This window comes from Ranitomeya imitator, chromosome 5 (genome assembly GCF_032444005.1).
Source record: "Ranitomeya imitator isolate aRanImi1 chromosome 5, aRanImi1.pri, whole genome shotgun sequence".
Classification (NCBI taxonomy): Eukaryota; Metazoa; Chordata; class Amphibia; order Anura; family Dendrobatidae; genus Ranitomeya; species Ranitomeya imitator.
Window position 1 is genome coordinate 656598561 of NC_091286.1, and position 14108 is coordinate 656612668.

The 14108-nt window shown below is 45.4% G+C and overlaps 1 protein-coding gene across 1 annotated transcript in view; it reads left to right on the forward strand.

Moving 5' to 3' along the window:
- Nucleotides 1-14108, forward strand: part of SPATS1 (spermatogenesis associated serine rich 1) — a 137995-nt gene that overhangs the window by 89693 nt on the left and 34194 nt on the right. Inside the window, exons 4-5 of the mRNA XM_069728184.1 lie at nucleotides 1000-1164; nucleotides 9537-9654. Coding sequence (XP_069584285.1) covers nucleotides 1000-1164; nucleotides 9537-9654 — 283 coding nt within the window. The remainder of the gene's footprint in view (nucleotides 1-999; nucleotides 1165-9536; nucleotides 9655-14108) is intronic.

A 14108-nucleotide genomic window follows, 5' to 3' on the forward strand; every position in this document is an offset into this window, starting at 1 on the left:
TCCCTGTTCCCACACGGGACCGGTCGTGATTTCACCAGGTACGGATTGGGGCAGAAATTCAGCCCTGGCAATTGAAATCACACAGGCCCATGTTGTTCCCGTCCCCATGAACCAGATGGGGTATATTACTAATGTTATCCTGGATGGAGCAAAGGGAGATTTTCTACCAGACCAATATTTCTAATGATACCCATGGCTGCTGGGGTAAGTGACGGAGTCAGCGACTTTGTGCTCCATCACAACTGATAACAGTATGGGTATCTTGAGATCACCAATTCTGTTAACAACATAGCAGACAAGGCAGCCCATGACCAGACAGGCCCTTCTGGCATTTGCCAGAATTGCCAGATGGCCAGTCCGGCCCTGGATCTCACTCTATGCAACCGATATCATTTTTTCAAAATCTGCTGTCATATGTGTGCATATGAGAACTAACATTATTTCTAATTTTCAGTTCTCTTTGAGCTGGTGGGCAGAGACTCGCTGTTATGCTGTCTCCCATACACGGCACACACAGGCATGAGGGATCCCTTTTAACTTTCTCTTTTTAGCATATGCCCAAAAGCAGCAGCAGTATGGATGAAATCTTAGTTACCACAGTACTGAGCTGAGTGGCTGTGAATTCAGTTCGTAATAACCTAAATCATAAACTAACTTCATCATGATCAGCCTGTTTTGTCTGCCTCTGCTTGTTTTCTCACTCTGCTCCTCTCTTCTCCTTCCTCGCTCATCTCTATAGAGTATAAAAGGCTGAGTAACCTGAAATCTCAGTGTGCTGGAGGCGAGCCTTTCTTTGTTTGTGATGGATTTGAACAAGTTTTTTTCCAGAGTGGACAAAGTAGCACATAAGTGGAGAAAGAAGCAGATTAGATATATTACAAAGTTTACAATATTTGCTTTTACTATTGATTTGTGTTAGGTTTGTTGAAACAATGACTATTTAAGCCTAGAAAAAAAATCAAAATACATTTTATGAAATGTCATTGACATTTGTTTCAGGAAGCAGCCTGGAAGCTGGAAGTGAATGGAGTTTTTATCCTAACTTTGGATGTTCCACTACTTACCATGTTGGAAAGAGATGTATCATAGGTGGGGTTCACAAGAGCAGCCAGGTGGGCTCCCATGATCACACGCTACCAATGAGCACCGGAAGAAGGAAGAAAGGTTAGATTATTTATGTAAATAGTGAAACATAAGAAACTTTAAGAGGGCAGCATAATGAGACAACCCCCCACGGGGGTCATCTATCTATCTATCTATCTATCTATCTATCTATCTATCTATCTATCTATCTATCTATCTATCCATCATCTATCTGTCTATCCATCTGTAATAGAGTGCAGGGTTGAGTATGTCACCATGGAACAGACAGACCAACTGTTGGGGGGGAATTTATTAATTGGGACTAGGGTTGAGCGACCTTTACTTTTATAGGATCGGGTCGGGTTTCACGAAACCCGACTTTTTCAAAAGTTGGGTCGAGTGAAATCGGCCGATCCTATAAAAAAGTCGGGGTCGGGGTCGGCCGAAACTCGAAACCCAATGCAGTGCATTGGGTTTCCAATGGTTCCCAGGGTCTGAAGGAGAGGAAACTCTCCTGCAGGCCCTGGGATCCATATTTAAGTGTAAAATAAAGAATTAAAATAAAAAATATCGCTATACTTACCGTCTGACGCGCCCTGGTACTAACCGGGAACCTTCCTTCCTTCGAATCAGCGCTTCCAGGACCTTGCGGTGACGTCGCGGTGACGTCGCGGCTTGTGATTGGTCGCGCGGCCGCCCATGTGACCGCTCGCGCGACCAATCACAAGCCGCGACGTCACCGCGACGTCACGCAAGGTCCTGCAAGCGCTGATTCTTAGGAAGGAAGGCTGCCGGAAAGAAGCAGGGCGCGTCCGAGGGTGAGTATATACCTAATAGGAATATACTCACCCTCGGACGCGCCCTGCTTCTTTCCGGCAGCCTTCCTTCCTAAGAATTAGCGCTTGCAGGACCTTGCGTGACGTCGCGGCTTGTGATTGGTCGCGCGAGCGGTCACATGGGCGGCCGCGCGACCAATCACAAGCCGCGACGTCACCGCAAGGTCCTGGAAGCGCTGATTCGAAGGAAGGAAGGTTCCCGGTTAGTAACAGGGCGCGTCAGAGGGTAAGTATAGCGATATTTTTTATTTTAATTCTTTATTTTACATTAAATATGGTTTCCGATACCGATTTCCGATATTGCAAACATATCGGAAATCGGGATCGGAATTCCGATACCACATTCAGAAGATCGCCGACTTCATGGCCGACCCCACACAGGGGTCGGGTCGGGTTTCATAAAACCTGACTTTGCCAAAAGTCGGCAACTTCTGAAAGTGGCCGACCCGTTTCGCTCAACCCTAATAGGGACAATATTCTCCTCGCAGGGAGAAAACAGTAGAATATGAACTGAAAAGATAACTGTGCAAAATATGGGAGTCAAACAGTGTAACAGAATTTAGTGGGATTTCTTGAGAAAAAGAACACTTATGAGTCTGATGAGGACTTGCTTGAAGGGTCGTCTTCTCTACCATAGGCGCCGAGAAACAGCGGCACTTATCGTCCCTCAGTTGTCCGTGGGCTGAGTAGTCTCTGGGAGCACGCTGCCTGGGGTTTGGGAGTTAATGTGATATGCACAGGCTCTGAGTCTTTAGCTTTTGCAGCACAGCCTATCCTGGGAAAACAAGGCTCAGTCTAATATTAAGTCTCTCAACAGGAATCAGGGGCTCTGCACTGACACCGTGGGTACCAGGGATCACAGTCTCTGCACGGCCCACTGTCTCTGCACGGGCCACTATCTCTGCATGGGTGTCAAGGTGCCCCTCTCCAGTCACAGCAGAGTCCGCTTTCATGTGCTCACAAAATGCAGTCTTTCGGGGCAATCTTCCTGCATTTGTCCTCTGACCGGGAGCCCTCTCTCCTTCCCGGCGCAGCTGCATCCTGCCCTGACTGCTGCACACACTGCTCTGCCACTTGCGTGCGCACCTTTCCCACTCTCTGCCCAGCTTCCTTCCTGTCCCAGTCTCTAAGTCTGCCCCCGGGAAACCTGTAGCACAGCTCAATGGTTCCAGTGGTATTGCCTGCCTCCCGGGGAGGGTGATGCCATGCCTGGAACCGAGAAGGAGTCCACTTAGCAGGTAACACTAGCATACAACACTTTCCTGACTCCAGGCCAAAAGGGGGAGTGTGACGCCCCAGGGTCCTGGTCGTCACAGTAGCATTGCTTTCCTCATGGGGAGAGTGATGTTACATTTAGTAGCGATGAAGGATATCTTTTTTCAGGTAATCACAATGCATACAACATGTTCACACTCCAGGCCAGAAGGGGAAGCTCTAAGCCTAGTTTTGGGTGAACTCCCCTATAAATACATTCTGATCTGGAGGGAAAGGGTTCAGAAAGTTATAGAGAGAGAAGAGCGCAGACCGACAGAGTGTCAGAAGGTCTGAAGGGGTCCTCTAGTCCGAGGTACTACAGCCCCTGGAGAAAGAGACATACAAAAGGAAAGAACATTGTTCAGTGAGCGTGCAGGAGAGCGAAGCACAGGAGAGTGATATCAGGGGAGAACAGCTGCAAATGAGATATCTCCCTCTGAAGCGCAGATCACCGGTAGCCAGACCACCGAGGTTGTAAGGGACTCTAAGACTTACAGCAGAGACCGGTAGGACAGCTGAACTGCAAGTTACCTGTCCGCCACCCACACCTGAAGACACAGTAACGCATAGAGCTCGGGGCGTGCTAGAGTCCCTGTAAAAAGGCTCCAGTTTCCTGTCATACAGGTATTGTCTTATCCTATATGGGGGACAGAGAGAACAGTGAGGACCTTATCTGAAGCCATAGGCAGTAAGTGACTACAACAACACCGCGCTAGAGGAAGGCTTTTAACTCCACCTGGTAAAAGGGACTCTGGATTCGCCTCCAAGTCGGCTGGACCCTGGTGCCCTGGACTGTGGCTGCATGAAATCTTCAGTAAACCAGGTAAAGAGACTGCAACCTAGTGTCCTCATTCTTTACTGCACCATTCACCATCTTCCATCTATACACCGGGAGCCCTGGGGATACACTTCACCTGTTGGAAGTTATACCATCTAGCTGCCACAACATCACCCCAGAGGACCCCTTAAAGCAGCGTCGGTCCACATTGACTGAATACCACAGGCGGGGTCACGAACATAAACTTTAATCAATTTCCCCTTTTACATGGGCGCCCACGGCCACAAACCGGGTTGCCACCATGACATCCCCCTGTGAACACCGGACCCGGTACTGGGTACCCCACGGCCCTAGCGGGCGACTCAGGAGCTCTAGACCCGGTTTCAGGATAGCTTCCCTATAAGTTCTGGCTTGGACGAGGAGTTAGAGTTCAGTCAGTGTGAGACAGTGAAGGGAGAGTAAGCACAGGAGGAGAGAGAAACTGGAATGGAGCTGCGATTGGGCTCACTCCAGGTTTAAGTGCAAAAGAAACCGGACACCGGAGCCCGAGGTTGTGTGGGAACTCTATGCCCCACAGCAGAAACCGGAGGGCAGGAGTTTGCAGGTCTTCTAGCCACAAGTGCCACCCGAAGGCACAGCAGCAGATTAGAGCCTGGAGTCACCACGAAAAAGGGACACCTGTAAAAAGGCTCAAACTGCCTGCCATGCAGATAGAGTTCCACCTAAATGGGCAGATTGAGAGAGGGACTTGAGGAAAGCTAATGCATCAAGAACCCAGAATTCAGTGCAGAAAGGAAGGCTTCCAACCCCACCTGGCTAACAGGATTCCGAACCACTTCCAGGCTGCCCAGATTTCAAAGATCACCTGTAACCTGTTCTCTGGACTGCAATTTCACCAGTAAAAGGTAAAGAGACTGCAAATCCTGTGTCCTCCAATTATTTCCTGCGCTTCACCATCTATCATCCTTTACCAACTGCACCGGGAGCCATGAGGACTAAGCTCTACCTGTGGGGAGCTATACCAACTCTGCTGCAATAACATCAGCCCCAGTGGACCCCTTTAAGCAGCGTCGGCCATCCCTGGCCGAGTATCACAGGTGGTCTTACAAACACATATCCCATAAACTCTATTCCACTTTTTCATATTTTATTGGACACCCGGGGCCAAGGACCGGGTCATTGCTGCCGTGACACATCCCTTTAAAAACTGTACCGACCTGGTACTGAGTATTGGTCCTAGCGGGCGCTCCACTATTATCTATATCTATCTATCTATCTATCTATCTATCTATCTATCTATCTATCTATCTATCTATCTATCTATCTATCTATCTATCTATCTATCTATCAAATATTATTTGGTTACAATTTAACTAAATGTGATTACTTTTATTGTTTTCTATTTGTTTCTTATTGCATTCTCCAAAGGTTTTTTTTTAAAGTAATTTCCCAGAACCACATTTACTCGTCATTTTATGTATTAAAATCTTATTCCTGAGATGTAGTTCCATTAATCATCCAAAAGAGGGAGCCTTTGCCTAAGAGTTTGTGAATTATGGCCATACTCTTAAGAGGCTATTTCACACACAAAAAAACATCAGATAACCTTTCTTCAAGCCTCCTTGCGCTTTTCATCCAGTAATGAATATTTCAGGCTTCTTTTTATAACTGAAAAATTGAATGAGCCAGCAAAAAAAAAAAAAAAGAGAGAAAAACGGCAACAGACAAAACACTTCCAACATCAAAATATTGCAAAGAATAGGATTGCTCTATAGGGAAGGAGTGAACAAGTCAGCGAATTCGGTGATACATTATATGATGAAATTATCTTAGGCCGACCTTGTAGCTTCTGGGCCTAAATACAAAATGGGGTCCCCTCCTGTCAGGTACCATTTATATCACTGGGGCCTTATATTCCACAGTAGGTCCTATCTTCTCCCCATATGATTGGACCTTGAGCCTCGCGTAATACTAATAAAGAGGGGCATAAGATAATGAGAGGCGGCCTATGCAGACTAAGCCCAATATAACGTTCCTTTCTTGTACTTTAGTAACTTTTTCATCTCTTTCTGCCCCTCTGTGCATGCAGCTTCACAGAGCTGAATGCATGGTCCTATTCTTATCTGCTAAAACTACATTTGCTATTAACACCCTACTTCTGCTCAGTGCTGCACACTCTTTCCCTTCCCTCTTCTGTGTGCTCATACAAAGGTATCTCCAACACTGTGAGTTATCAAGCTAACATAAAAATAGAAATCTGCTTCTGTGGTCCTTATACTCCTGTGGGGAACCCTGTCTGAACTGATTTTATCTTCTGCTCTCTACAATGGTACCCCAGGAGTCAGGTTGCCACAGTGGCATTGCCTTCCTCACAAGGGGTGATGTAATGCCTGGAAGCAAGGAGGAATCCCATTTCCAGGTACTTCAGCATACAACACCTTTCCAGACTCCCGACCAGAAGGGGGAGCTCTAATACCTGTTTCAGCTTCCCTATAAATTCTGGCCTGGAGGCGGCGTTAGGCAGTCAGACCCAGTGTTATTCTGGGGAGCAGACAGTGAAGGAGGAAGAGGCAAGTGAGGAGAACCTGGGGGATTGCAGCTGCGACTGGGCTCACCCCAGGACTGAGCGCCAAAGGCCGGACACCATGGTTGTGTGGGAACTGCAGGCCCAGAAACTAGATCCAGAGGGCTGGAGATTGCAAGTCCCCTGGCCCCTGCTGACACCCTGAGACACAGCAGCATATGAGAGCCCGGAGTCATCACAAGGGAGTGACACCTGGAACAGGCTCGAGCTACCTGCCATGCGGGGAAATGTTCCATTTCATGGACAGATTGTAACAGGAACTTGTGAGGAGTTAAGGCACCAAGGACCTAGGGAGGAGCGCAAAGGTAAGGCCTCTAAATCCACCTGGTTAGGTGGATCCTGAATTGTTTCCAGGCTGCCCGGATCTCCTTTACCACCTGTTACCTGTGCTCTGGACTGCACCTTCAACCAGGAATTAAAGGTAAAGGAATCTGCAGCCCTTGTGTCCTCTAGTCATTACCTGTACCCACAGTCCTGCACCCCAATGTCCACAATCCCCTTACAAAACTGTACCGGTAGCCCTGGAGCCCCGATTCACCTGTGGGGAGCAGAAACATCCCAGCTGCATCACCATGGGCCCCAGCAGTCTCCTTAAGCAGCGTCGGCCATCTAAAGCCGAATACCACGGGTGGCATCACGAACAATCCCCTTTCCTATATAAACTTTATTCCCAAATATCAGCGCATTACTTTTATTGCGTGCCCAGGGCCACGGACTGGGTCACTGCTGCCGTGACCACCCCTTTAAGAACTGTCTGACCTGGTTCTGAGTACCTCATGGCCCTAGCGGGTGTCGCATATCTACCTGTGTGTTTTTACAATATTGTTAGCTGGTTTATTGTATAGCTCAATTCTCCTGTACTCCTCCTCCACAACGGAACTTGTAATATCTAGGCTGGGCTGACCCGAGCTGTTGCTGTAATGTAGCGTGTGGGAAAAGGAGGGTCAAGTGAGCTTCAATTTCCATAGTTTTTTTGTTTCTTACAAGCCCGGTCATTGCATTGCAGGGAGAGATGCGTTGGGGTTTGGAAGGGATACTTTCCTCAATTTCCAATCTCCTAATTGACTACTACCAGGTACAAATGGGACACATTTGATGGTGGAAAACTGGAAATTGTAAAGGAATATCTATGAGCAAATCAGCAATGAAGTCACTGGACAAGGTCTTCAAATCAAGGAATATTTAAAGGGCAAAGAACACATGGCTTGTTCATACAGTAGTTTGATTTTTCTGTAGTAATATACTGTATGGATGTGAAACCTGGACAATACAGAAACAAGACAGAAGAAGATTCGACTCTTTTGAAATGTGGTGCTGGAGAAGGATGCTATCAATACCATGGATGGCAAGAAGAACAAATCAAGCCAGACAAATCAAGTCAGTCACGGCAAGGATCACCAAGCTATGACTTGCCTACTTTGGACACACCATACGAAGAGAGCAATCACTAGAGAAGAAAATCATTGTTGAAAGAAGGCAAAGAAAACCAGGAAACTGATGGCTTGATACTGTCAAGATAATGGTGGAGAAGACCCTGGTGGACATATCTAGATTTGCACAGGATCGATCTTTCTACAGATTGTTCATCCATCAAGTCGCCATGGCTCGAGATTGAGCCAAAGGCCATTAAATGAAGATGCTGTGGTCACAATTGGAAAAAGCATAGAAAGGATTCATGAGCTGGTGCCAGCGCGGTTTGGAATGAGCCTCGGCACTTGGGGGAGAGGAGTGGGCATGGCAGGTTTACCAAGTAGACAAACCATATACCACCAACATATATTCTGTCATGAGGAATAATCCCATTTTAATGACTTCCTTTTGTCAAAATCTTACTTGGCCCTTGAGCCATATAATGTGATTTTCTCTGATTGCTCCACTCCAGAAATGATCAACCCTACCCTGGGATTAGCAACAACTCCCTTGCCTGTCTTTCTTTCATCTCACTTTTTACTTTGAGACTTTTGCGCAGAATGAGAAAAACATGGCTTCTTTCTTAGTTACATGGGTCAACTGTGTGATACTATAGCTTTATCAAGATGAAGAGATAAGCTGCATTAACACATACAATCCATTGACAGGTACAGTGGTGTTTTACGACAAGTAGCCATGATTTTCTAATGCCACACAACCCCTTTAACCATTGTCTGGCTTGCTCCTGCCATATCCTTTCTTTCTTAGACAAGGTTTGCTGTTTTATTCAGTAATGTGTCAGTGACCACTCTTCCATTATGCAGCTACTATAGACATATTTTCTCTTCAAGCCACTGATAAAGTTATCAGACAACTCTTCCAATTTCTGTGATACAAATCTAAATGGGGCAGATTCATCAAAAGTCTCAAAAAAGAAGTCTATTTTTGTTCCCCCTAGCAACCAATCACAGCACAGCTTTCATTTTATCAGAGCCGTTTACAAAATAATAGTTGAGTTCTGATTGGTTGCCATGGGCAAAAGATGCAGTTTTTCTCTTAGGCTAGGTTCACACTTGCGTTGTGCAGTCCGTTCAACAAATCCGTTAAACGGACTGCACTAACGCAAGTGCCGACTTTGGCACTGCGTTAGCGCAGATGGAGCATCTGCTAGCTCCATCTGCGCTAGCAGTGCGCTAGCAGTGCGCTAGGAGTGACGGACCCGAAAACGCTGCAGGTCGCGTCTCGGGTCTGTCACTCAATGATGGCACATCGCTAGCGCATGCCCATTGAGGGCGTGCGCTAGCGATGCGTTCGCCATTACAAGTAATGGCATCGTTAACGGACTACGTTACACCACGTTATGCCGCAGTGTAACGTAGTCCGTTAAATGGGTTCACACAACGCAGTGTAAACCCAGCCTTAGACCGCTTTGATAAAAATAAGAAATATTTGATTAGTAGAAAAACTGACAACAGCGACTAATCAGAGCCCCCCCTTCTATTGGTTGAGATGGGCAAAAAGATCTGTTTTTCACATAATTTTAAGAATACTGTATATATTTCAAAAGTTTTTTTTCTTTATCACTTTCTAGTTTTCGATCCTCGAAATGGAATCCCTGAGGCTCATCCTGGAGATAAACCTTTCCGCACAGTAGAATACAGTCCCGGTTTTCACAAATTTGGTTCTACGATGCCGGTGGTAATTCTTAGGTGTGTGCATTTACACAAAGCAGGCAGAATTTTATTTTATTTTTGTTAAAATTGTTAAAATTATATTATAATGTACCTTTCATATGATTTTTGGGCTTCTGCAATTTAGGGTCCCAGGAGCCATATCCCGATGATTGAATCCATTCTCCAAAGCAGTGTTCCCCAACTCCGGTCCTCAAGAGCCACCAACAGGTCCATGTTTTTAGGATTTCCTAAGTATTGCACAGGTGATAATTGCATCACCTGCACATGCAAGCATTCAATCACCTGTGCAATACTAAGGAAATCCTGAAAACATAACCTGTTGGTGGCTCTTGAGGACCGGAGTTGGGGAACACTGCTCCAAGGTCTGATATTATTTCCACTCAGTAGAACAGTGGGTTCAAGTATTGCACCCTAAAATGCATCCATATTGCAATACACTTGCAAATTCCAAGGTCCAACAGGCCCCCATAATAGTACTAGCTACTATCCTCTACTTTAGATTGCATGTAATGGACTCATTATTACTAAAGAACAGGAAAAACATTCACAGGACTCTGGTCCAGTGGCCATGTCAGTAGTCTTTGGTCTTTGGACCAGAGTCCTTCAAAACTTCTCCTACCTGCTGGTATCCCCTGTGCCTAGGTGGCTTTCCTTCATAGGATGCTGCCCTTCCCTTGGTTGTTCCTTCCCGGGGAAAGGCCTGGCTATTCACTGCTTGCGTCGAGAAACACGTGATGGTGTCTCCGCAGCTTCTTTACATGCATCTGCATATTTCCCATAAGGGATGGGGGCAGTGTTCTGGAATCACTGCGTTGAGAAACACGTGATGGTGTCTCCGCGGTGTTGGATGATTTGGTCTCCCCGAGGCCAATCATCTGTGCCTTTATAGCCTTTTTACTAGGCACTGCTCCTAATAGCCAGATTCCTACTCCACACTGATGAGGGGCAAAAACCCCGAAACAGCTGTCTGTGGATGGATACCATGCTTGGCATAGGTGGCTTTCCTTCATAGGATGCTGCCCTTCCCTTGGTTGTTCCTTCCCGGGGAAAGGCCTGGCTATTCACTGCTTGCGTCGAGAAACACGTGATGGTGTCTCCGCAGCTTCTTTACATAGTCTGATTCATTGGCTCGGTGTGACTTCATGCCTATGTAACGTTGCAATGAAGATGTATCTCCGGGTTCTCTACGAATGGGGGATGCTAGCATGTAAGAAGAGGTTCATAGGGCTCTGGTCTGATGGCCTTGGACTACCGATGTGACCCCTAGACCAGGGTCCTGCATATTGTTTTGCTAATCTATAATTAATACTAGTGGATAAAACCAGTTAGGGGTTTTCAAGAAAGCAATTATAGGGTTGTCCAGGATATATTTAATCATGACCGATGCTATATCTGAAAATGGCCACTTCACATTGTATAGAGCTGCGCTGGTCCGAGCTGCAGCAGCCGGTTGGTGGGGTGTCTTGTGTTGGAGCCCCAACGTTCGGATTTTGAAAACTTAAAGATGAGTGAATCGATTTGTAAAAACAAATTCATTACAAATTTCCCTCAAAATTCACATTCTCTAAAATCAAAATTTTTCTATGACTTGATCTGTGCAAATTTCTGGAAATTGGCAGCTGTTTGACTGACATTTTGTTGAATTCTTAAGACAGGGAATGGGTTTTAAAGAAAACTTATACATCTCTCCTTGGCCCTCAATATACTACATCCACTACTGGTCCTTTGATTGGCTTTTCTGTCTCCTTTTATCTTCTGTCTTCTACCTGCCATTCTGTACTAGTCCCCATGCCACCATGTAGGGTGGGATGCTTGTCATTGATGTTAATCTGTGCATTGTGTCCCACGTGATGACATAGGGAGTGACAGACATCATTAACGTCAATGATATCTGTTGCACCCCACGTGACTGAAAGGCATCTTGTGCAAAACAGTAGCACCAGGTCCTAGAAATAAGATGATATAAGAGAGAAAACAGAAGAGCTGATCTACAGACTCAAGATAGAGGAGGAAAAGGGAGGGCTGAGGAGAGGTGAGTGGTTGATGTTTTTTAGATTCGACTTTCATAAAAATGTATTAAATGTAGATTAAATTTCCCAGATTTGCTCTTCTCTCTTAATTACATATCCTAAGGATATGAGAGTCTGGAAGAAAAGTATGGCCCAACCATAGGATAAAATAGAAAATCCTTTCAATTCCAATTCAAAAGTTCATGAAAACAAGTCCATGGTAAGTCCATAAAAAAGGAAGTCCTTTGCTCAAACGTCCTTTAAGACAAGTCAGTCCTTGGTGAGAGTATTTAAAACTGACATGTTTCTGGCGCATCAAATGCAATTAATCATAGTTATACCAATAACCGCCGTTCGTCTTTCCTAGTCAGCGATGACCATGACTTCAGGGTTTTGGCTGAGGATTAGTAAATGTGGATCCAGAGGTGACTGATGAGGCCAATCCAAGCCCTTTATGCTTGCTCACGTATGTGAGCTTTATTCTTTGGGTAGGAATGATTTTTTTCATTCCGTGGGGCAGCACGGTGGCGCAGTGGTTAGCACTACAGCCTTGCAGCGCTGGGGTCCTGGGTTCTAATCCCACCCAGGACAACATCTGCAAAGAGTTTGTATGTTCTCTCCGTGTTTGCGTGGGTTTCCTCCGGGCACTCCGGTTTCCTCCCACATTCCAAAGACATACTGATAGGAATTCTAGATTGTGAGCCCAATCGGGGACAGTGATGATAATGTGTGCAAACTGTAAAGCGCTGCGGAATATGTTAGCGCTATATAAAAATAAAGATTATTATTAAGATTATTATTTTTGTGTTTTGGAGATTTTACACAATAAAAACTATTTTATAGAAAAAAATAATTATTTTTGCATCGCTTTATACTGAGAGTTATAACTTTTTTTTTACGCTGACTGAGCTGTACGGCGACTTGCTTTTTGCGGGACAAGATGACGTTCAGAGATACCATTTTATTTAGATTGGTCTTTTTGATCGCATTTTATTCCACTTTCTGTTTGGCAGTATGGGTTGAGCGACTTTTACTTTTTTTAGGGTCGAGTCGGGTTTCGCGAAACCCGACTATCTCAAAAGTCGAGTCGAGTGAAATCGGCCGATTATGGTGAAAAGTCAGGGATCGACCGAAGCACGAAACACAATGCAAAGTCAATGGGAAATCTATCTTTTTTCTCTCTCTCTCTCTCTCTCTCTCTCTCTCTCCCCTCCGTCCCTGAAGAGAAAAGCTGGTGTTACACATTGCAAATCGCTACAGCGCACAAGCGACAAGATGGCGATAGGCGTCCACACCCCTAAGACCTATGTCATCACTCTGCCCACGCTCCTTCATTGGCTGAAAAAAATGACGCCAAATGCGTCATACGAAATGCGACTTTGGCGCGAAGATCGCCGACCGCATGGCCGATCCCACACTAGGATCGGGTCGGGTTTCATGAAACCCGACTTTGCCAAAAGTCCGCGACTTTTGAATTTGTCCGATCCGTTTCGCTCAAGCCTAGTATTTACTAAATTGGTTAACTAATGTGTCCCACAGTTATAGGTCGGGTTGTTCCGGATGTAGCGAATGCGATACCAAATATGTGTACTTTTTTTTTTCATAAATTGGATTAATGTTTTATCTTCTTTTTTGTTAACATAGTTAGTACGGCCGAAAAAAGACATATGTCCATCCAGTTCAGCCTATATTCCATCATAATGTTCTTTATTTTGTGATTTTTTTTATTTATATTTTTAACATTTTTATTAACTTCTTTAAAAAGTTTTTTTTAATGGGACATCAAGTTCAAACTGACAGATCACTGATCTAATACTCTGTGATGCTTCTGCAGCATCTGACATGCAATGAGGAGGCTTGTCAGCTCGTGCACTGAGCATGAGCTGACAGGCCACTATCCCTGGGTGACCCTCAAGCATGGAGCCCTATATAATCTGCAGTTTATGGGAATGCAGCTATATATTCTGTGCATGCCAGGAAAGGGTTAAACTTTTGTGTACTGAACAAGAACTTGATCAGATAATAAGCATGTTTCTTCACATAAGTTTCTCTTGCATTAAGCAGCCATGGGCATTTCTCCGTTATATTTAATAATTTCTTGCACTTCGCGCTCTTGCATCTCATAAGTCATGACAATCCAGCAAACTTTTATGGGAGACTTTCTCTTCCCCAGAGAGGGTCGCACGGGTCAAGGTGTCACACTACAGCTGCTCCCACCTACTCTGTAATTAACTGACAAATGAGGACCCCACTGTTTGAGGTGCATCGGTACGTCTCCTCAATACAACCTTAAACGTCCGCTGTTCGCTGTTCACTGTATGTGAGTTTCAGTCCCAATACGGTGACCTTCTTTCCTTTCAATACACCCAACTGAGTTCCCTTTCACAGTAGACAACTGTTCAGTCCTGCTGATATAATGCCTTCTCGTTCAATCCCCTTTAAGTGGGCCATCTACTTCCC